Source organism: Aspergillus oryzae, chromosome 7 (assembly GCF_000184455.2).
Source record: "Aspergillus oryzae RIB40 DNA, chromosome 7".
In the NCBI taxonomy this organism is placed as follows: Eukaryota; Fungi; Ascomycota; class Eurotiomycetes; order Eurotiales; family Aspergillaceae; genus Aspergillus; species Aspergillus oryzae.
This window is the reverse complement of record NC_036441.1, coordinates 17,604-41,496: the sequence shown is the minus strand read 5'-3', so window position 1 is coordinate 41,496 and position 23,893 is coordinate 17,604. Positions and strand designations below refer to the sequence as shown.

The following is a 23,893-nucleotide window of genomic DNA, read 5'->3' as shown; positions in this document are numbered from 1 at the left end:
CATCATGGCTATGACACCACAAACATCGGACTCCTCTCTATCGATGGGGTCCGTTCGACCCGTCCAGGAGCCAATCGCAGTGGTCAGCATGGCATGTCGCTTGCCCGGACACAGTGACTCTCCTCAGAAACTATGGGAATTCCTGATGAAAGGGGGTGTGGCAGGCACTGATGTTCCCAAATCACGATTCAACATCGACGCCTTCTATGATGGGTCTGATAGGCCTAAAACAATGCGCTCTCCTGGCGCCATGTTTATGGAATCCGTTGACCCGGCGAAGTTCGATGCGTCATTCTTTAACATTTCAGCGCAGGAGGCAACGGCCATGGACCCGCAACAACGAATCATCTTAGAGGTTATCTATGAAGCATTAGAGAATGCCGGACTTACATTGGAGTCGCTAGCGGGCCAAAGATATGGTTGCTTCGTCGGAGGTCACCCTGGAGGTCCGTAACTATCATCCCCGGTCTAGGATCACAACTGCGTGCTGACATTCAGCTAGACTACTGGGACGTATTCGCCCGGGATCCAGACTCTAGACCGGTGAATGCGGGCATTGGTGGCTCCGGAACGATGTTGAGTAACCGCGTGAGTCACTTCCTGGGTATTACAGGTCCGAGGTACATCTTGTCTTGCGCTAGATCCTCCTAGCATAAGGATACTGATGAAGACACAGCATGTCCCTTGATACCGCATGCTCCAGCTCGTTGGTGGCACTGGACATGGCATGTAAATTCCTTCAAACTGGAGAGATTAACGGGGCCGTCATCGCGGCATCCAACCTGGTGCTGCAGTAAGTCATACTCGCATAACCCCATAATATAGAGAAATATAAATATGCTGACTGAAACTAGCCCGGAATATGGTTGTGACAGTATGTAAAGCATGTACGGTGTCAGACTTCATCGACTAATGACTTGGTGTAGCTGGACCGATCAGAAACACCCACTCGCCAACAGGACGCTGTCACACATTCGACGCCAAAGCAGACGGGTACATCAAGGCAGAAGGAATCAACGCTGTGATATTGAAACGACTTGACGATGCCATACAGGACGGGGACCCCATCCGTGCAGTCATTCGAGGTACGGCCAATAACCACAGCGGTCGTACGCCTGGTATTGCGTCGCCCAGCGCCGATGCCCAGGCTGCTGCCGTACGCACCGCATATGAGAATGCCAACATCACCGACTTTTCGCTCACGTCGTATCTGGAATGCCATGGAACCGGCACCTTAGCTGGAGACCCGGTTGAGGTGGCTGGCGTCTCCTCGGTCTTCGCACCTTCACGGACGCTTGATAGACCACTGCACATTGGATCAGTATGGAGATCACATCTTATAGTGACAGACACTAATGCACTATTTAGATCAAAAGTAACATAGGGCATTCGGAGACGGCGGCGGGTTTGTCCGGCTTGATGAAAGCCATCATGATCTTGGAAACAGGGCTCATTCCAGGCAATCCGACTTTTGAGACGCCTAACCCCAAGAGTACGTAACAAGTCGCGAAAGGACCTTCCTGACGATGTGTGCTAAAACCAGACAGTTGACTTCGGTGGATCGAGGGTAAAGGTTAGTCAAAGTGTCGTCCCTTTCCCAAACGATGTCCCGTTCCGACGCGTAGGAGTGAACAATTTTGGATTTGGTGGCAGCAACTCTCACGCAATCTTGGAAGAGCCCAGGGTTGTTCACTTGGATTACTGTCCAGCACACAGATCGTCCTACACATCTCCTAGTCCGGACTCTATAAAAGAAGAGCCCGCCAAGCAACCATATATTCTATGCTTCTCAGCAAACCATAAGGACTCTCTCAAACATTATATTGAGAGGTTTTCTCAGCATTGCACCAGCCCAGGCGTACATCTCAATGTCCGCGATGTGGCCTACACACTCGGCGTGCGCAGAAGCAAACACTTCCACCGAGGCTACCTCATCACCGACAACCTGAAACATCTCGACCCGACAAAAGTGGTTTACGGTAAGAAAAGTGTCAACGCCGTGAAGGTGGGCTTTGTCTTTACCGGCCAAGGCGCACAATGGCCTCAGATGGGCTTCGACCTACTGACATCATTTCCTGTGGCAAGGAGGTGTGTGGAGAGACTGGAAACTGTCTTGCAACGTCTACCCAACAAGCCGACATGGTCATTATACGAGGAATTGACCAAGGCATGTAGCCCTGATCATGTCCGAGCTCCGGAACTAAGTCAACCACTGGTCACTGCATTGCAGATAGCAATAATCGAGCTCTTCCGAAGTTGGGGAGTCTCGCCCACCAGTGTTGTTGGTCATTCCTCGGGCGAGATTGCGGCGGCATATGCGGCTGGCTACCTGAGCGATGCCGAGGCGATCGTTGTCGCATACCATCGTGGCATGGCTTCTCAGCAGGGGCAACTAAACGATACCCTACCTCTTGGGATGCTTGCGGTCGGATTAGGTGCAGAGCAAGTCACACCTTACATTGATGGGTTGGAAGGGGTTGAAATTGCATGCTACAATAGCCCTGCAAGCGTGACATTATCTGGGCTTTCCTCAGTGCTCGAGCAAGTGAAAGACAGACTCACGGAGGGTGGTGTCTTCGCTCGAATGCTGCAGGTAGAACTTGCATACCATTCCACACATATGGAGGCGATTGGTGAAGTATATGAGAGTCTGCTGAACCGTGACCTCCCAGCAATCGCGCGGGAATTCCCACTACCAGGCGACGTCACAATGTTTTCCTCGGTCACAGGATCCCGGCAAGAGGCGTGTCCGGACATTGAATACTGGAAGAGGAACATGACCTCTCCGGTTCGCTTCGAGGATGCGGCTCGTGCTATGTTGTGTGGAAACTCCTCGGTGACGTTGTTGGTTGAAATTGGGCCTCATGGTGCGCTTAAGGGGCCCATCACACAGGTCCAAAGGGCCCTCGAGGGGGCACCATCCAAGGTCTCTTATCTTTCGGCATTGAATCGAGGGTCTGATTCAATTCATAACACACTTGCAGTCGCTGGTCAACTCTTTCTGGCGGGGGCACCAGTCGATCTTGAGAGGGTTATCACAGACAGTCAAGCAACCCGACCCATGGTGATCGTGGACCTGCCGAACTACTGCTGGGAGCATTCCACCTCGTACTGGTTCGAGACACAACCCAGTAAGGACTGGAGATTTCGACCTTTTGTGCACCATGACCTGCTGGGAAGCAAAATTCTTGGCACATCGTGGCTCCATCCAACATTTAAGAAAACCATGGATCTCAGTCATCTCCCGTGGTTACGGGATCACCGAATCGGGACGGACGTCGTCTTCCCTGCATCCGGATATATCGCAATGGCAGTCGAGGCAATGTACCAGACAAGCTGCATGCGTAAACCAACCCGCCCATTTCCTCTTCCCAACGAACTAGGCTACCAATTGCGCAATATCCGATTCAATGCAGCGCTTGTTTTGGAAGAAGACGTGGACAGCGAGATCTATCTTACAATGAACCCATTCCCAGGAGGAAATGAGAACTGGTCTGAGTTCTCTATATCATCTCACAGAGATGGTGCCATTACGCATCATGCAACTGGATTAATCCGCCTCCAGGAGCCCGTCATTGACCCGGCCGATGAGACAGATATTGCCCCATTCGAGCATGCCTCTCCCGGCCATTTATGGACAAAGGCCTGCGCTGAGCTGGGATATCACTATGGTCCTGCATTCCATCTGTTGGAGAAGGTGGAATCGCGTGCTGGGCAGCGACGGGCGCGCGCATTGATCACACTAGCTGACCCTCCCTCAGCTCATGATCCTCAGTCTTTGTATCCTGTTCATCCTGCTGCGCTTGACGGTGTATTGCGAGCCGTGGTACCTGCAGCTATCGCTGGAGACCGCAGCAGAATGGCTGAGACTTTGATCCCTGCTATGGTCGATGACTTGATTATTAACCCCACCCATCGACCACATGCGGGCATAGCGGTCGCTTCTAGCTATTACTCTGGGCGTGGGAGAGAAGATACAGAGAAGAGTTATCTAGGAAGCACATCTGTATATGATCCATCCAGTGGTGCTTTACTGATCCGAATGACCGGATTATCGAGCCATAGGATTGATTTAGGGATTGATCCCATCTCTCGGCATACCCTCGTCCACGACGTCCTGAAGCCGGATATTTCCATGTTGAACGTGGAGGCTGTTCAGCAACTTGGACAAGTCCACACGAATATGACTCCATTGCTGCTTCAATTAATGGTCCATAAGAAGCCTGCCCTGAAGGTGCTTGAGCTTGATTTGGGAACCCGTGAACCGGGTAGCCTGTGGTTTGAATCTCTGGAAACAGTTGAGGATTTACAGTGTCAATACCGTTATGTAGCCCGCGATGCCACAAATCTTTCTGGCGTGGAGTCGAAGTACCGCGATCAAGCAAACACCTCCTTCCAGCTTCTAGATCCCGATTGCAGTCACTTGGGTGTTGGGGAACAAGAACGATTTGACTTGATAATATTGAAGGCCATCTCGCCTTTGCCTCAAAGGTCAGCCTCCGTTGTGAGTGCTGTGAAAGACCTGCTCTCGCTTGATGGATATATACTCGCAATCGATCACACAGAGGCGGGTCTTAATGCTCACTCAGAATCGTCTTTGGTTCGCCTGGTTGAGAATACGACATTGGGAAGGGTGCTCTCCATTCCATCTGAGCGACGGGCAGTCTTCCTGTGTATGCCACTGATAACCAGAGACTGCCCTCCTCCGGCAGCCAAGCAGGTGCATGTCGTCTATATGGAGGAGAAGACCATCTTGCCGCCTATAGCCGAACGGTCGTTGACAGAAGGAGGGTGGCAAATCACTCAACATCAATATTTGACAGCAAATGTCCCCGCTGGTGCTCTAGTCCTTATTACTGATGAGCTATACTCACCCCTTCTCACACACATTACTGAGGAACAATGGTTGTGCCTTCGCCACCTCATTACAAGCGGCTGTAAGCTTGTCTGGGTCACTCGCGGCGGCCAACTCTCTGCATCTGAGCCGAACAGTGCCCTAGCTGCTGGGCTTCTCCGCTCAATCCGATCCGAGGATCCCGCGGCCACACTAATCACATTGGATATACAAAGTCAAGATGGGGCTGCGGCACTGGCCTGTCTTCCTCTCGTTTTGGAGCAGCTCCAGATGCGCGAAGCTGGCTTAGGGACCGAAAATGAATATGTAGAGCAGGATGGTGTTCTACACATCCATCGAGTCCTACCCTACCGTCCTCTGAGTCATGATATTCAATCATGGAAGGAGGGATTTGTGGAGACACCACTGTCCACCGATGGTTCCATCACGCGTCTAGTAGCCGAGGATATCGGTACTCTAGAGGGCCTACGCTTCGTCCAAGCTCCAGACGACACCCTCCCCGAAAATCATGTTGAAATTGAGATTCAGGCCGCTGGCTTAAATTTCAAAGATGTTGCTGTTACAATGGGAATAGTACCCGAGAATGAGCACCTACTGGGCCTGGAAGGATCGGGGATCATTCGTCGTGTTGGATCCAGCATTGATGATAAATCTATTGTTGGGACTTCTGTCGTCTTCATGGAGAAAGGAGCCTTTGCCAACCGTATCCAGGTTCCTTTAGATTTCACACATCCGATCCCCAAGACGATGTCCTTCAGCGAGGCAGCTACAATTCCAGTCGCGTTCTGTACGGCACTCTACTCCCTGTTTGATATGGCAGATCTACAACCCGGACAGTCAGTCCTTATTCATTCTGCATCTGGGGGTGTTGGCATTGCCTGTATTCAATTGGCTCAATATGTCGGAGCTGAGATCTACGTGACCGTTGGTAGTGACGCAAAACGTCGCTTCCTACATGACACATATAAGATCCCGTACGAACGTATGTTCTCATCCAGATGTTCCAAGTTTGCAGCAGGGATCATGAAGGCCACCAATGGAGAGGGTGTCGATGTTATCGTCAACTCGATCACGGGCGACTTACTAGATGCAACATGGAGGCTCTGTGCCGCTGGAGGCATTCTGGTTGAGCTGGGAAAGAGAGATATGGTGGAGCGTAACACTCTATCCATGGAGCCTTTCGACCGGGGCTGCTCCTTCCGGGCTGTTGACCTTTCACATCCAAAGCTATTAAAGAAGCTGCCTAGGTATGTTAACCGAATTTCCGTTGATGTTTCATATGCTCATCTATATATTAGTATTCTTCGCCGTGTCTTTAGCCTTGCAAGCAATGGTCACATCCGGCCGATTGATCCGATTACAACCTTCCCTATCACACAGGCCGCGGAGGCCTTTTCCTTCATGCGTAGTGGCAAACACATAGGGAAGGTTGTGATCCGAGGCATGGCTGCCACGGGAAGTCTAACAGCAGCGGTACGCCCTCTGCGCCAGGATATAACATTCAATGCCGGATCTGCCTATCTTATTGTAGGCGGGCTGAAAGGTCTGTGTGGTAGCTTAGCCTTGCACCTGGCTCAGCGAGGTGCCCGCCATCTGGTGGTGATGTCTCGTAGCGGATGTGCAGATCGTCGCTCACAAGCAGTCATTTCCAATTGTGAGTCCCTTGGATGCCATATCCATGTCTGCCGCGGTGATGTGTCGCGCATCCTCGACGTACGACAGGCTTTTAAACAAGCTCCTGTTCCCATCAAGGGTGTCATACAGGGTGTGATGCTCCTACGCGACCGACCCTATGAGCTGATGACGATCAAGGAGTTTCACGAATCGATTGAGGGAAAGGTCCAAGGCACATGGAACCTGCACAATGTCTCCATCGAAAGCCGCTCTGAACTAGACTTCTTCCTCCTCCTTTCGAGCATCTCCAGCGTAGTGGGGACCCCAGGACAAGCAAACTATGCGGCTGCGAACAGTTTCCTTGACTCTTTCGCCGCTCATCGACGATCAATGGGACTTGCCGCCCAGACGATTAACCTGGGTGTGGTGGAAGATGTTGGGGTTGTGGCAGAGTCGGATGACCTATCTCAGCGTCTTGAAGCATCCAGAGACTTGATCGGCATCCCTGAACGTGTGCTCCATCGTATCGTGGATTATTCACTCCGGCAGCAGTTTCTTCAGTCTACCTGCCGGCCACATTCGGGGTCTTCGGAATTCCCAACCCGACTCATAACTGGACTCGCAGTGCCTCAAGACCCAACTCAATCTGGCCTCCGATTCAATCCTCTCTTCCGCGGACTCTTTGTCGGAAATTCGAGCTCCCATGCCAATGCAGGAAAACCTACCGACGAGCTCGCGGCCGCACTCCAATCGTTCCACGCCATGATTCGCGCTGGTGTAGGGGCCGAAGAGCTGCAGGAACCGTGTCTGAGCATCCTTGCCACTCGGCTGGCGCGGATGTTGCGCTATAATGAAAACCAACAGATTGAACCTGGGCAACCGCTATCCGTCTATGGGCTGGATTCTCTCTCCATGGTAGAACTGCGGAATTGGATCAAGGCTCAAATGGGGGCCACCGTGACGACATTCGATGTCCTCAACGCCAATAGTCTGATCATGTTGGCACAACGGGTGGTGAATAAGTTACGCCGTGAATAGATAGTCACTGTGTGATATCTCGCATACGGTGATGCTATGCTGAATGAGGCTGTTGATAGGTGGACGGTGCGATATGGATTAGACTTCTCTATAAGGGCTCGCTTTACTTGTGCTAAAGGATGTTTGAACAGTCTGAGAGTCAAGAGACAGTGATTGCAGGTATTTCCATGCAAAGTGCCGTCGTACCTATGTTTTGCTCTTTCTGATGGGTTTGCTGCCCAGGTGAGACTTACTGGAACACCTTAGTTATCAAAGATTCTGTGGACAACGTACAAAAGCTCCTAAATTGACCTATAAATGTTGAGACTCTATTCATGGAAGGTTAGTCTGCAGGGCCGACAATGATCTATGAAAAGTATCCATCGTTTCGAATATTATTGACACGGCCTTGTCGAACAAGCCCCGGATCAAGAGTCATGTACATTGCAAGTTAATCTATATGAACATAAATAATTCTACTGACCGGAGGGCGAGATTGCCCAACTCCTTATAAACGGACTGGCATGAGTTCACACTCCCACCGGCCAAGTTCATAGAGGGCATCGCAGAATAGAGAAAACGTTCCGTCATTCAATCCTTCATGACAATTCGTATATACAGGTTTCCAAAACAAAGCCACACGCGCGATATCACTCATACCATATATGCATTTGTATCTGCGTATTACTGAATCAGGGCTCAGCACTGATCTGGCTCACACGTCGGCCGTTGTTCTGCAGTCTGTCGGCAGCAAGCGTGGCAGCGAACTTGCTGTTCGCCCGAATCTGCGGTCCCTTCCAATAGAAGATATAGATGGGGATGACGACGAGACAGGAAAGACAAGCCAGAATAGTGCTTGCGTATTGAACATGCCACTCGTCTCCAATATTGGAGTACATGGGCGTCGCGTACATGGCTGAGATACCCGCGAGAAGATCCCGAGCGAAAGCATTACCACCCGTCGCGGAGGCCGAGTAGACGCCATAGGAAGCGACCATGTAATCAACGGACGAGAGGTAAATGGCGTAGTTGGCAATACCGACAGACGCGGAGAAGATCATCGAAGCGATCCAATGGACATTGCGCGAGTCGCCTGCAGCGAAGGTCGTCCAGGCAAAGCCAAACAAACCGATGGGTTCCAGTGGTGCAAGGAAGAGCAGCCACTTGAGGCGACGCTCGGGTGGGATCGCCGCATCACCGTGTCGGAGACGTAGCTTCTCGTCCCGCATAAACCAGGGAAAGTAGCTGAAGTAGGCGATGAAGTAGGCAGCGTTGATGGGAATCACCGCCCACGCCTGCCCCAGCGTACCAAAGCCCCATCCCTGCTCGTAGACGATGGCAAAGCTTTCGAGGAAGGTGAAGATCAGAGCATCGGAGAAACCAGACAGCAGGGACAGGCAAAGGACAATGGGCTCACGCAACAGCATGTGGAATGGTCGCATCCAGATCTTGCCAGCTTCCTTGAAGGAGATCCGAGGAACTTTTAGCTCGTTGGGTCCGTAGATGTTCGGGTCTTCCCCTGATTTCCGGCGGCGCTTCGCCTCCTTGTCCATGATGATCGTGGAACGACTCTCGGGCATGAAAAAGATGATGACCTGGGTTACTGCTCCAAAGATAAGCTGGATCCAGAAGAACCATTGCCAGTCAAGGACTAAATAATGTCAACCACATTGGTTAGCAGGAAGGTCATATCCAGCGGTAGAGAGAAAGGAAGGGCTTACAGCGCGCAATAGGTCCACCAATCACACCGCCGATACTGGTACCAATACAAGAGGACAAGACGATAAATGCAAGCGGGAACTGCTGCGTCTCGGACTCGTAGATATCGGCAATAAGACCGAGAGTAACACTGCCACCCGCAGTAGAAATACCACCCTATGCGATGTTAGTTGGCTTGGTTCTTAGGCGTTCGCTTGCCAGAGAGGGAAAACAACCAATGCACGAGCGACAACCATAGAGCCCCAGTTGGGAGCAAGGGCTGCTAGAATTTGCCAGATATTGATCAGGAACATGGAGAGCTGGAGGATGGGCCAGCGACCGAACTCCTCCGACCACGGCGCCCACAGCTCGCACCCAATAGAGTAGGTCACTAGATATGCCATTTGCCCGGTGCGTGCGTGTTGCTCGCTAATGTTGAATGCCTCGGAGAGAGGCTTGACGGCCGCTGGGTAGACTGAGGTGTTGAAGTTCATCGACACTTGCACAAACGCGACTGCGGCGAGATAGGTCCATTTCTTCCATCGTGGCCATGAGTAGCCCAGAATCTGATAGCAATCCTTTTCCTTCAGCTCCCGCTTTCCATCCGAGCGTTCGCTTCGCTTTTCTGCGAGCTCGTTGGAAATGTCCACGGGCGCGTTCAATTCACTGTCGGTGGCATCGCCCGAGGACGGACTGTCCTCAGCGTGGACAGCGTGCGTTTCTCGTTGGTCGGGAAAAGACATCCGGGCATGCGTGGGTCACAAGAAATCGAGTGCAAAAGGGAAGATTTGGTGAACCTTCCCCAGGTCTTTTATTCCTCTCGACCAGAGCACCGACATTCCGACCGAGGATGGATGACGTTGATGATGCAGACGATCATCCTGCACACAGCATTGTCTCCATACTGGTTCAACGGATTTTTCACATCGTGCCTGCATCGTGGTCTCCAAGAACCGGTTATGCGAGGCTGATATCTTCTATCATTGGCCTCCGAATTCTCCCGACTCCACCGGTTCGCTCCACTCGCACATGCCAGTATCTCATGACGTCACCGTCTTTATTTTCTACTCAGCAAAGACAGTACGAGATCTCGTGAAGACCGAGGCAGATTAGAGTCATGGTGGACTGGTGAAGCAAAGAGACGGGTCTTCTGGGCCATATGTGGTGGAGACTGGTTGTAGATCATGAGACTGCTGGTATAATATATATTGGGCTCAGTACCGGGACGTACCAGTGTAGTAATCGGCATTCTAACCTTATAAAACATACGCAGATCACAGCAATCGTTGAGCCCAGACATGCATATCAAATGACTTTTCAATGGGTTGTCGAATGCTCTCTGATTGGTGGACTCCGAGTGTGCTCAACTCAACCCTACGTTCCACCGCTACAATGGAACAACCTTCTCGAGTCAAGCTCATTGGTATGAAGAAATAACCGTTTTGTTGTATGAGACATAGTAAGTTTGACAGATACTGGTAGTCAAATGGGGTAAAAAAATAGAGTTTGAATGTAAGGCAGCTGTCATGGCGATGGGTGATGTCTTGATCTCGCGTGTCGTGTGCTGTGTTTATATCGTGGATTCTCCTCACACCTGGAACTGTTCGTCAATATGGGTGCTTACTGACAAAACGTTAACAGGGTGGAGGAATCTCGGAAGGATCTAAGGTAGGAGAACATGTCAGATCGAATTCGCTCCGATACTTCGAGAGCCTCGATATGTGGTACTTCGTTCTCGTACAATAGGGCCTTTCCAGCAGCCACCGGCAGTAATCGCTTCATGAGTGGCAAGTATTCTGCGAACAAGGGGCTGTTAGTGTACACCTCGGCCTTGAGACCATGAAATACAGACCAAACCAACATGACGATCTCACTGTCAGTCGTTTTGAATCTCTTGAACTATATATATCTCTCATCGAGGGTCACCGCCCTGCTATTATGCTCAACCTCTCAGCTCATACCAGTAGTGAGCAACTATCGAATTACAACCTAAGATATATAAACAAGGACATAGTCAGTGTTATAGATGTATTGATTAAGAAGTACAAGGTCCTGTTGGCTTGATGAGACCGGAAGGATCGGCTTAAAGGTTTTTGCTAAAGCTTTCAATCGAATTGGAATACCCACAGATCTTGACTCCAACCTAAGGCCGCTAAGTAAATTCTAATCCCATTCCTCTTTTCCGCCAACCGCCAGGAATTACTTACAGTTTCGTATCTTAACCCCTTGAGGGTAAGTGTGGTCTTGAGGAATTTCCTACTTGGTCATTAGTTGATGCAAGCTAGATGGCGGCCCACCACAACCACACCAATGGCATCCGGATATTCTCAAGCCACAGCTACTTATTAAAAGCCCACCAATCTGCTCTGACCCTGGGAGATTATCTCTTTTTTAGCCCCTCGTAAAGAACCCCGCCATCGTCAGCCGCAGCTGAAGGTTCTGAGCATACATGCCCATGCATTGGTTCGTTGTGGTTTTGGTTCAACGCTAACGATACAAGCGATGCTGACAGCCTGACAGCACGGATCAGATATCCAGAATCTGATAGAAATAGTAGCCTGGTTCGCTGAAGACTGTCAGATGATGGCAGGTCCCACAGTCCAATCCATTTCGACTGCAGTGAAGTCACCAATCATGGCGGTTTCTGAGGTTGCGGCCCAAAGTTGCGCGATTAGTATAAAGCGGGCTATCCCACCATAACTCGGCATGAAGTTTTATCCCACAGTGGCATTCTGTTGATCATGCATCTTGGAGGCAGCGGCCATCCCTTTTCATAGACACGCAGCAAAAATGACGGTTTCGAAGAACCAGATCCCCGCCATCTACGAACGGGCAATCAAAAAGTACCAGGAGATCACCGACGAGCCGTTTGACGTGCAATTTCTTGCCAAGATTCAAAATGTCGAGGATCTAACCAAAGAAATCGACGCAAGGAACAATAGCTTCCGTGAATTTCGTGAGAAGAGGGGCGCAATTTTCGAGGTTCTCAACGCCGCAATGATCCCGGTGCAGTTGTTCGGCAATTTGGCAGCTGGCGGTGCCTCCATGGTCTTCCCGCCGAGTAGCCTTGTCTTTGGGGCCGTCACCTACTTAATGGGTGCTGCGAAGGGGGTGTCTACCTCCTACGATGCGATCCAAGATTTGATGGGTACACTGAAGGTGACTAGGGGATCCACCGATAATTGAGAGCAAGGGTGTCTAAATCCAATATAGGACTTCACTATTCGGCTGAAGGCGTATAGCCGTGAGTCCATATCTGATGATCTAAGCAATAAGCTCAGCGACATTCTTGTTACATTGGTCGAGATTCTGGCCCTCTCGACGAAAACCATTCGCCGAGGCCGGCTGCTAAAGTTCACGCGCAATATCCTGCTTGGTAGCAATGATGCCATTCAGGGGGCGATGGGTAAGCTGGACAAGCTCACGCGAGTGGAGGCCGATCTAGTTGGGGCTGAGACGCTGACCGAGTCCAAACGAACTGGTCGGGTTGTGGATGGAATGTCAGCGACGGTCACCTCTACCCATGCCACCGTGGTAGAAACGGGCATGACAGTCAACCAAGTGAATGTGCGCGTCAATGAGGTGCAGGAGATGCTTGGCACCTTGCTGGTTTCGGTCAAGGAGAACAAGCAGGAAAGCACTGAGGATCGTGAGAAGGCACTGCAAGAACATGTCAGCAAGACTCTCCGGCCATCAAAGACTGATTATGCTCAGGACTGGTATGATAAGATCAATAAGGCTCGTATACCGGGAACCGGAGATTGGGTTAGAGATGAGCGTATCTTCAACGAGTGGCATGACAAGCATATGCCAGTTATGTTTATATCAGGCAATCCTGGAGCTGGAAAGTCATACATCGTGGCCAATATGATCAACCGTCTTCACGAATTGCATCCTCAGGGCGTTCAAAACACGTCGCTTACGTCTGTAGGATTTTTCTTTTTCAAGGACGACAATCCGGGCACGAGGTCATTCCACCAGGCTCTGCGAGACCTCGCCTTGCAAATCAGCAAAAACGATCCTGTGTATTTGAAACACCTCGCCACTATTGCAAATTACGAGATGATTAGCACACTCGAGAGCGCATGGAGACTCCTGTTTGTCGATTACTTCGTTAAAAAGCCCAACGCCGACAGCGACGTGTATATACTATTAGATGGCGTGGATGAAGCATTCGACGAAGAGCGGAGGACATTCTTCAGTTTGGCAAAAGACCTATACGACTCTGCTGAGAAGTCACACCTGCAGCTTGCTGTTATTGGTCGACCTCACATAAGCGACCAGTTGCTGGAAGGTCTAGAGCTGGAGGTACCAACAATTCATGTCACGACGCAAAAGAACTCTAGAGATATAAACCAGTACATCCATGCCAGCATCAAGAAGTCGGTGGTTCTCCGAAGAGTGTCAGCAAAATTACGTCAGGAGATCGTCGAAAAGCTATCGGCGAGAGCAGAGGGCATGTTCCTCTGGGTGAACCTCATGCTACAAGAGCTGGTCAAGAAACGAAACGAGTCAAGTATGCGGAAGGCGCTGGACCAAGCGCCCAAGGGTCTCAAAGAAATGCTCCGCCACGTTCTCCTGAGCTTTTCTACTAGCTCTAATGAGGAGGAGCTTGAGTTTCTTAATGAGATATTGCTTTGGGTTACGTGTTCGAGGCAGCCCTTGACTTTAGCCGAGGTTGAGTCCATACTCAAGCTGAAATCACCAGAAGGGGATGGTATGATCTATCCAGAAGGAGCATTGCGGCGCCAATTTGCCTCCTTCTTCAGCCTGAACCGAGAGGATGGACTCACCACAGCGGAATTGCAAATCATGTCCACAAACAGGAACGGTTTGGATGAATCTGACGAGGAAGGAGAAGGTAGAAATGCTGATGAGGACGCCTTTGAGGATGTTGAGAACTTTACGGATTTTGATTCTCACAAAGAGACAACGACAGTCACTTTCTGCCACGCATCCATTGGCGATTTCTTCCGTGATCAGACGGAAGGGAAGGTTTCCGATGAGGAAAGCCATGTCCCTGTGGGTGTCGATTATCTGCATGCAAAGGCGCACGTACTCAAGACCTTCCTGAGAATCTTTACCGATAAGGAGTTCGCAAAAAAGGCGGACGATGGTGAGCATATGCTCCGTCATGCAGCCGAAAATTGGGTTCATCATCTCCTTACCACGCATGCGTCCGACTGTTCTCTTGAGGATAGACGCGATATTGCTAAAATGCTGCTGGTGGCGCTTACATCCGAGGAATCGATCACTGGGTGGATAGGCTATCGGGGCTGGGTGTCGACGGAGGCGAATATTCGAGCCATCCGACAGTGGTGGGAAGATGAAGAAGTTCTGGAGTCCCTAACGCCGGATGAACAGGAGTTCATCTCCTCGACCAAGGAAGATCCCATCACTACATTAAAGCCGGTTGTCATGTTGTGCACGAAGAAATATGTCGCAGACGATATGTGGTTGGCTGCTCCTGTTGCTGCTGTGGTGTGGAGCTACCAGAGTCTTATGAAAGGTAAAGAGGTCAACTTCATCGAAATGTTTGACCCAACGGCGGAGGAAATCATTGCTGCTGCTGAGTTTGGAGATTTTGAAAAGAATGCGCTTTGGTATCGCAGGTGTGCCATCGTCCTGCGCCAATTAGAATATTTTGATCAGGCATTGGATTACTTCTCTAAAGCAGTGGAACTGGCGCCTGACATGTGGCTGTGCAAAGCTGGCATGGCCATCGTATATTCAATGAAAAAGGAATGGCAGAAGGCCATTGACCTTGACGAGGAAGTCGTACAGACCTTATCAGCACAGATTGAAGCAAATGAGGAAGACTCGGGACTCAGAGCGAGTATCCACACGAGTCTAGAACGCCTTGGCGACTCCTATCAGCAGCTTGGGAATCTAGAAAAGCGATTTGAGGCATATAAGAGGGCACAGGCACTAACCCCCTATTGCAACACGTGTATCAATGTGCTTCTCGAGCATTATGGCACAAAGCACGATCATGAAGCCACCATAGACTTGCTCCAGACCTTAGCCGACACACCGGTTCCGGACGAAGACTTTTCAAGGTTGACACAGTCGTTGTGGGACAACCCCGAAGAAGACACGCGTTACTTTGTGCTCGCTGCAGATGCGGCATTGGCTACCGATAACCTCGATTTCATGGTGGAGTCATGGCGTACTGCAGCCCGCGCAGCTAGGAAGGCCTCTAAGACGGTGACAGCCACCCAGCTCGACATGTCCCTTGCTCGAATCTACAGTGAGTTCCTTCATGACCAGGCAAAGGCAGTCAAGCGTTGGGAGAGGATCATGAATACATACGCCTCGTCGAAGGATGAAACTGTGGTTGGATTCGCAAAGCTGAAGGCCTCCTTTGAATTGGCAAAACAGTTTCTCTGTGACGCGGTTGAGGCAGGAATCGGAACCCCACAGGCGGAAGAAGCCGGAGCGAAGCTCGAGAAGCTTTGCAAACAGGTTAAGCTAAACGATGAATCTGTGCTTTGGACTGTTTCCAGTATGCGTGCCATTTGCCTAGGTATCTACTACCGCCTGAGCGGGCGTGAAGCGGAAGCTCGGGCTCTTTTCAAACCATCCATCAAACGGGGAATTGCGATTCTGTCTGATGATGATCCTGAGAACGATATGTTGGGATTCTTGGACCTCCTGAATGCCTTAGTGGCGGCTGGCGATGTCAAAAATGTGACCGCAGCGGCGTACCATGAAGTCTTTGGGAAATATAATGCGGACGATCCAGAGGGGGCAACGGACAATGAAAGCCCTGGCGACGAGGACTCCAACTGGCTGACCTGTGATGGACCCTGTCGGAAAGAACTTCCTACGCTTGATGATTCCTACCAGTGCCCCATCTGTCTAGATACCGCATTCTGTCCAAGCTGTGTCAGGCTGCTGGAAGATGGGACGATGGGTATCAGAAAGTGCAATCCCAAACATGTCAAGGACTTCATTTATGTTCCCCCACGACCTAAGAACGTAACATCAGGAAAGATGCTGGTGGATGGGCAGGAGATAGACTTTGAAGTTTGGAAACAGGGGTTGAAGAAGGAATGGGGCATTTAGTTTGTATTGTACGGAGTCCAAACGAATCTCTACTTTTGCATTCTGAGTAACTGGTGCCCTCCATATAAATTCCTGCCTAGAATAAATCAGTACATACGACCATAGGGTGTGGAGAACAGGGCTTCCCGTCCGCTCAGCCGTACTTAAGCCACACGCCGGGAGGTTAGTAGTTGGGTGGGTGACCACCAGCGAATCCCTCCTGTTGTATGTTTTCTATTTTTGTCTGCCTAGTTTATAGATGATTTGGACCTGACTTCTTCAACTCTCTTGCTAAAATGCATGCTTGCTGTGGTTGTCTTGCTGGTAATCAAGTTCGACCCACCCGTTTATATATATTGTCCGCAGTTCCGACTATCATGTATATCTGTCAGGCTGTCACCTTGATCTAATGAGCATCGCAATCGCTGAGGTATATATCCACTGTGTAATGGTTAGAGAGCGCCGATAGTAACCTCTCATCCCAGATATGTAGCGCCTTCTTCTCACATTCGCAGATTTATGCATCACAATCTTGTATCGTCAAGTTCTACTGTCATTCTTGAAGGCCCAATGAAAGGAATATTCCGTTATCGGACACTATCATTCTCACTTCTAAGAATTGAGATATTATATTTTCCCGTCACCTGTACACGAAGCCTCATACAAATCCAGACGATCGAGAAATTTTACCCCCAATGCACACCCTGAAACCCTCTCATCAAACAACCTTGTTAGGGATGGACCTCAAGCCTCGTCGGTAGTCCCCAAGTCGCAGTTCCTTATGTCAAACTATTAGCCATACCTCGACATACCTGGGTGCAGAGAAACGGGAGTAGATGGGACAGAATGTATTGAACTAACCTCGGGAGAATATTTACTAAAGCGACTGAGGATACAAATGTGTTGATACTTGTCCAATATTCCATCCCTGTACGGTTCTTCAGAGAACATGGTTCTTGCCACAGACGACAACGATTAGAAACATGCTCTGTCCATGTGCCTAGAGACTTAATTCATCCTACCGGCGGAATCCCTTCGTAGTAGGGGGCTCTGGGGGTTCATATTTGGCCGTGGTATCTTTGGAGCCAAAAAGGCCGGAACTACCAGAGGATTGGCCCAAACTCGCTGTCCCAAATAAACCCTGTCCTGTTTGTGCCGAGGGTTTAGCCGCATCTGCTTTCGAGAAGGGCGATGAGCCGAATAGTCCATCCGGTCTGGGAGAATTCCAGGTGTGAGAAGCCAAGGAACTAAAGGGTGACTTTTCCTTGCTGGGATCCTTAGCATTGGAGCTATCTCCCGAGCTAGAGCTTTGGCTGAACAAAAGACTAGTACTGCTGGAGGTGGGTGTTCCAAATGCTGGGTTTAGATTCCGCGTTGAAGCAGTCGTAGTGTTGCTGTTGCTGTTGTCGCCTGACGCCGCGGACGGCGAAGGACTACTTGTTGTAGGAATCGAGTGTGCTGTTCGATAGGTTAGCACAAACTATTATCTTGCATGGGTCCGGATATCTACATTTGGACTGTGGCTCAAGCTTCTTGCGCAGAGCAATTGGATCTAGGCCTTGGAAAAGAGACGGGTGTGCTGAGGCCGGCTTCGGCTTCGCAAACATCGGGGGTCGCTGTAATGAGGAGCTCTCGGTGCTGAAGATGTTGAAAGTGTCCAAACCTGCCTGTAACTTGTTCAGCTCCTGATCCAGTCGTTGTCGGTCATGCTGGACATGTGGCAGCTCTTCAGCAAGCTCGCGAATCTGCTGGTCGTCCATGTTATTAACAGTCTGGCTAGTGAATATTCTTTCCAGTGGACCGAGAAGGCAATTCTCGATGGCAAGGGTTGCAATGTTGTCCACGAATGTGACAATGCTCGTCTATTCAATGTGACTGGTTAGCGTGGCTATTAAGTTGTTCGTCTTTTGAACTCACATCGTAGTATGCCTGCATCTGGTCGATGATCTCAGCTGCTGCAAATTGATCGCTGGACGATCGAAGCTCGGAGGCAGCCCTCTCTAGATCATCAGCATCAAATGACCTGGAACCATCCTTGAGTCCAAAAAATGAACGAGAAAGGCCTAGACCCTTCCTCAGCGCGGCAATCTGGCGGTTCGTTCGGGCGACTTGAATTTTCGATAGAAAGCTCTTTCCAATAGGCAAGGGATGTCCGCGCTTCGTATAGGCAGTCAGCTCCCCGAGCTTGTTTAGCAAGCCATCCTTCATCCGCTCCAGCTGGGGTGCAAGAACCGTGCCCACCAGTAGTGTGTACGTAGGCTCATCTGTGAGGTGCCGGAGGAGGAGGTAAACAAAGTACTTCACTGACTCCCAGGTATTCAATAAGTGCAACCGAGCAATGCCCTCCCACGGTTTGGATTGGTCTCGAAACAGGTTTCCTACAAGTAACTGGTTTGCACTTCCTGGAAGCTCGATGCCACGGTTCTTACGAGCCTGTTCGCCGATTTCCTTCTCGAGCGCTTCACGAGTGATGTATTCGGGTGACCAGTCTTCCATGTACATCTTCTTCTTCTCCTGGTCTAAGTCATAGAAATGGCTCAACAATTCTCGAACGATCCGACGAGAGCCACGAGTGTTCATGGCGTCAGCAAAGCATTCATTGAGCTCACGGATAACTGCTCGGAGCCGGCGGAAATCCTGAGAGTCCTGCGTATCATCGCCAAACTCCCCAAAGAACTCATCCGCATACATCCCATTCAGGGCTTGACTAGTGATGCGTTCAAAGCTGCTGCTTATGTCCAGGAGGAAGCCTCGTTGCTGCTGGAGGGTCGACCGTGCAGGTCCCAACTTTGCCAACCTCCGCTGCCGGTCGGCAATCTGATCTTGGATATCAGCGATCAGACTTGGAAGATTGCGGCGAACGTGCTGCAGTAAAACGGTGCTCAGCCGGCGTCTGAGGCTCTCGACTCCCACGTAGTCGCGCGACAGTGACGCCCACCGGCCCTGCTCGAAGAATGTCTTTTCCCTCTCATCTCGCGCATCGTCGGAAATGTCGCGTGTTTCAAAGGACCGGTTACGCAACGCATGCCAGCCAAGTCGCAAATGTATCTTCTCATTTCGCATGAACTGCAGGTAATTGCCTTCCTCCTCCGAGTCGGCTTCGAGAATGTCCGGCTGCGTGATAATCCCCAGCGTCCGCTCGCGTTTGCTGTCAAATCGCTCTGCCATGTTCAGGACTTCCTGCAGGTGATAATCCGTCTTCGCACTGATCACCGCCAGGATGATGGTGCGCGTATTCTTCATGTATTTCTCCGTCAGGCCTCGGACGATCTCAATCCCCTTTGCACCCTGATCACGACTCGTTGAATAGTATAACCCAGGCAGGTCAACCAGAGTCAACTCCGGTTTATCGGGACCGGAAATCGCGACCTTCAGAACGTCGTCGCTAAACCCTGAGTTGACTGTGTCCTCATTGCTAATGCCCATACATTCTTTCGCCTGTTCGATGAGCTTCGGGAGGTCCCCGTCGCTGGAAAACGCCTGGGGCGCGAACTCACGGAGTTTTTGACGTTCTGCTTCGTTTGTTCTCGACTCTCCCGGTTCGATCGAGACCTTGATCTTTGGTTGTGGGCTGCGACGAAGAATCACCTCGGTCGCAAATCGCGTGCAGACATTACTCTTGGCCGGAAAGCGTACTCGCGAAATCGCCTCGAGCACCGAACTCTTCCCACTGGACTGGTTGCCACAGACAATCACTTGTGGGAGTTCAACAAGACCCCCCACTCCGATAGCGCGGAGTTCGTCGATTTTGTCCAGTAGTTTGGATTGTTGCGACTGCAGTTGATGCAATGCCTGTTCTTCACGCGATGGCGACATGGTGGTGAGGATAACCGTCTGTAGGCGTGATGGTCACAGAAATACCGAATAAGAAAGCAGGAGAAAGAATGTCAGAGGCAGCACGTTCGATGAAGGGGATTAATCTTTCCCCTTCCCCCTTGCCCAGCGAGCCCCAGTTCTTATAAGATCCCGTAAGGGGCTGGGAATCCCTGGTGCGGCGCAGTTACCATGCATTAGCGGCTCATATTTTTAGTATCGTCTCATCCAACAGCGCTTCAAATGCCTTCTGTAAAGACAATTCGACCCGGGAAGGCAATTCAGGTTCAAAAGTCAAAACCCGCTCTCGACTGGCGAACTCTAATAGTTCCTATTCTGAAGCTATTGAGTGACAGTAACGCAGTGGTAGGTGAGGATGTCGTCGGCCAGGCGGTTAAGATACCTGTTAGGTCGCCGATCTCTGTTGCCCATTCCGCCGGTAGTCAGTAAATCCACGATTCTTCCGGGGTCAAAAAGATTCCATATCATGGTCCTGTGTGGGCCAGATAACACTTTTCGTCGGGCTTTTGCTACCGGATGGCCCTACCTATAGGATCCATTACCTCCCCCTTTCTACATATGCTTGAGTCGCTTCATGGTATCGCCCGTACTGGCGCCAAGCATCTGACTGACGATCTGGAATTCCAGGTACTTACCAGTCCCCTCGCTCACTCACAATCTTTCAGGACACTGACTCGCTTACTACCCCTTGTTCCATCGAGGGCGTCGACTGGTATCTTAGTGACGGGGCATTATCGCTCGACATGGTGAGTTACAAAACAGTGGAAAAGAGCAACAATGACATACAACGCGCGGTATAGCCTGGGCCAGGACAACCTGCTGAAGGTTGGTACTTAAGTAGAGGGCTTTTGCAGTATATGACAAAAGTACCGTGCTCCGTAAGTACATCCTCAGGCTCATCACTAATAGAGCAAGCCTATAATGCGTTTATAGAGATATCAGTGAGCCCAAAGGGCCATTGTGCCCTTATACCTGAAAAATATCTTCCAGCAACATTTCCGACTTCTTTGCCACCAAATGGCTACCTGGGCTTTTGTCATGGCCTCTGAGATTCTTTATCATTCCAGTTGTCCGCTCACTGAGAGGTTTGATTAATGTTCTGAGCCGTGCGACGATGGGGACTGTGGCTACAGAGAGTCCAAATCCAATCTCGAAGGGATGTAGCTCATTGAAAACCCTATTCAAAAATAAAGAAAGAAATAAAAGGAAAGCAAAGGACGGAGGCAAGAAGAAAAGTAAAGAAAAGCAACTGGTATACCTCTATAATCAAGTGCCACACCTTCCGTGGCAGGATTGTTGAGATGCCTTGAAGGCCCTTTACTCGTGGAAAAGGTTCGAAAGCCAAATAGAAAATCCATTGGTTCGTAGGACTCAGGATTCTTTTGGCAGTACTGAAGGATGTGAAGCCGAAGCGGAAGGCATGTTTCAAATAAACCGAATCTATAGGGAATATCTTATGAAGTTATTGCAACGAGACCGAAAAGGCTATCCCACCAATGAAACTAGTTCGAATTGAACAAGGGTTGAATTCCACGCCATATACGGTAAGATGCTGTTGTTTCAAGTATAGATTGCAAGCAAGCCGGATCACTCTACCACTAATTTCCGATGTTGTCAAGCTTCTCATGAAGAGCCGAGAATATAATCAATGTAAAACGAGCTTCACCCTTGCTTGTTTCAGTATAAGATTGACAGGACCCACTCCTGACTTTTAAAGATGCCAAAGCCCACAACCACAACTTCTGCCCAACTGTGCCGGTCGCATTACCAATTCGTTTACGTTCATTTTTACTTCTATTTCTCACTATGCAGTCGCTCATTACTCTTCTTGCTCTTCCCGCTTCCACGCTGGCTGGATCCGTGCTGTGGAGCGGTATCTCTGATTCTTCGCTCACCGTGGACGACATTGACAAATGTACATAAGCCAGCATCTTTCAACAAGCACTTCACTGACAGTTCTAGGGTCCTGGTCTAACCAGGTCGGCGCATGGCAATGGTATATCCACGGCTCTGGCAAAACGTCCGAGTATCTGGGCATTTCCCCCGAATTCAAGAACCCGGCGGCTGCCGACGCACAGGGACTGCGGATCACTATTGTGCGTTAAACCACGCTGGAATACATTTGCCCACTTCACCTAACCACGTTCATTAGGATGGAACCTCTTTCTGGAATGGGCAGACCATGGAGCGCTCCGAGCTCATCCCTCAGACAAAGGCTGATCTTGGCTCGGGCCACCTGTATTATCACTTTTCTCTTTCCACCAAGGAGACTAACGCCCCCAACCCTTCGTTCGAGCACCAGATTGCATTCTTCGAAAGTCACTTCACCGAGCTGAAGTATGGCGCATCTGGCTCTTCCGACAACACCCTGAGCTGGAACGCGGACGGCAAATCACATTGGTCGGTCCAGTTGGAGGCAGGAACGTGGTACAACTTCGCCTACGACATTGACTTCGACTCCAAGAAGGTTGGCCTGTGGGCGTCCAACGGTTCCGAGCCCTTGACTCAGGTTGTCGAGCCTGTTAGTGCCTCTACCTCTACCAACTCCGCTGACTGGCACGTCGGCCAGCTGCGTCTGCCTGGTAGTGAATCGGACGACGCGGCGGAAGACTGGTTCTGGTCCGGCGTCTACATTGAGGAGGGCCCTATTACTACTGAGATCGGCTCTGAAAGTTCCTCTGGCTCTTCGAGCTCCGCTGGCCCTTCTAGTACCACTATCGCTACGACTGCTCCTGCCTCTTCGACCGCGCACTCCGCTACCTCTACTGGAGGCATAACAGCGACTGTGAGTAGTGTGGGCCTGACTACGACTGCCACACCAAGCCCTGTTTCCACTGCAGTATCTTCGAGCGTTACCCCTTCCAGCTTGAATGCAGCTCCCACCAAGAGCACTGAAGTGGCCACACCCACCTCCTCCTCCGTAGCTACCTTTGCCAGCCCTACTTCTGCAGCGGAGTTCTTGACTGATATCCGAGCGCTTTTGAAGACCCTGTTGTCTCGTTCAGAAGCGGGAAGCGTGCATGCGCGAGACTTCATCCGCCGTGGATGAGTTCTCACAGAGATAGCCAGCCGCTTCGTACGTATCATCTCGTTTACTGTGGCAGCGTAACAGACGTGAATCAGAAACAGTCTCTTAAATTACCTTTCCATGAGTATTAACTTTACAGATGCGGTACATACGGTCATACTAAAGCTTCACCTATATTCCTCAATCTTTTAGAACTTAGACAGCAATATCTAGAGGTAGATCACACCGCGTATACATGACCACCTGCATCATATCACGACCTGACTTCTGCATATTGATCATTGTAATCAGGACTATGCATCTGCTTCTAGGAGGCCAGGTATTGGTATGGTTTGCTAAACGCCATATGCAGTGCATTGTCCTGAGCCATGCTTCCGCCAAGACGAGAAGGAGTTGTAGCTGCGGCTTTTGCGCGAGCGGGCGACGGACCAGAAGTCGTTGTAGTAGGATTCGCTCTTAGGATGGGGTACTCGGAGCTGTGGCATGAGGTTGGAAGGATTTATGTAAAGGGCAGGAAGCCTTAATAGAGTATATGATCGAGTATTCTGCTGTAACAGGTGAATAGATAACAGTCAGTTGATATTTTATCCATCAGGCTATTCCCCGATAATCTCGCAATGCCTATAGCTTCCGGGGCTGATGCACTGCCCAGATCAGCTCGTGCACTGCATGTGAGGAGTAGCAATTATCCCAGCCAGTGGTCATTTCTTTTTACATGGGAAGTTTTACATGGGAGGTTGGGTGGTGGGGCAATCTTCCGCGATTGAGATATATAAGGTGGATGTCAAATTCGAACCCAT

At 50.4% G+C, this 23,893-nt stretch overlaps 6 protein-coding genes across 6 annotated transcripts; 4 read left to right on the top strand and 2 right to left on the bottom strand.

Annotated features, from left to right (window-relative positions):
• Nucleotides 1–4: 4 nt before the first annotated feature.
• fma-PKS (polyketide synthase fmaB) lies at nt 5–7,660 on the top strand (the record flags this gene model as incomplete). Its single annotated transcript, XM_023232741.1, has 7 exons — nt 5–446; nt 503–620; nt 677–793; nt 937–1,321; nt 1,369–1,492; nt 1,548–7,491; nt 7,567–7,660. 7 exons carry the CDS (start codon nt 5–7, stop codon nt 7,658–7,660), a joined length of 7,224 nt encoding a protein of 2,407 aa, XP_023093317.1.
• Nucleotides 7,661–8,178: 518 nt separating this feature from the next.
• On the bottom strand, nt 8,179–9,927 carry AO090011000014 (uncharacterized protein; the record flags this gene model as incomplete). Its single annotated transcript, XM_001825659.1, has 3 exons — nt 8,179–9,137; nt 9,208–9,361; nt 9,421–9,927. The coding sequence occupies 3 exons, from the start codon at nt 9,925–9,927 to the stop codon at nt 8,179–8,181; spliced, it is 1,620 nt and encodes a 539-aa protein (XP_001825711.1).
• Nucleotides 9,928–11,974: 2,047 nt separating this feature from the next.
• AO090011000013 (uncharacterized protein) lies at nt 11,975–12,370 on the top strand (the record flags this gene model as incomplete). Its single annotated transcript, XM_023232740.1, has 1 exon — nt 11,975–12,370. One exon carries the CDS (start codon nt 11,975–11,977, stop codon nt 12,368–12,370), a length of 396 nt encoding a protein of 131 aa, XP_023093316.1.
• Nucleotides 12,371–12,586: 216 nt separating this feature from the next.
• On the top strand, nt 12,587–16,252 carry AO090011000012 (uncharacterized protein; the record flags this gene model as incomplete). Its single annotated transcript, XM_001825657.3, has 1 exon — nt 12,587–16,252. One exon carries the CDS (start codon nt 12,587–12,589, stop codon nt 16,250–16,252), a length of 3,666 nt encoding a protein of 1,221 aa, XP_001825709.3.
• Nucleotides 16,253–17,664: 1,412 nt separating this feature from the next.
• AO090011000011 (putative dynamin GTPase) lies at nt 17,665–20,047 on the bottom strand (the record flags this gene model as incomplete). Its single annotated transcript, XM_023232739.1, has 2 exons — nt 17,665–18,093; nt 18,149–20,047. The coding sequence occupies 2 exons, from the start codon at nt 20,045–20,047 to the stop codon at nt 17,665–17,667; spliced, it is 2,328 nt and encodes a 775-aa protein (XP_023093315.1).
• Nucleotides 20,048–21,871: 1,824 nt separating this feature from the next.
• Nucleotides 21,872–23,114, top strand: AO090011000010 (glycoside hydrolase family 131 protein; the record flags this gene model as incomplete). Its single annotated transcript, XM_001825655.1, has 3 exons — nt 21,872–21,980; nt 22,028–22,161; nt 22,218–23,114. The coding sequence occupies 3 exons, from the start codon at nt 21,872–21,874 to the stop codon at nt 23,112–23,114; spliced, it is 1,140 nt and encodes a 379-aa protein (XP_001825707.1).
• Between the last annotated feature and the right edge of the window lie 779 nt (nt 23,115–23,893).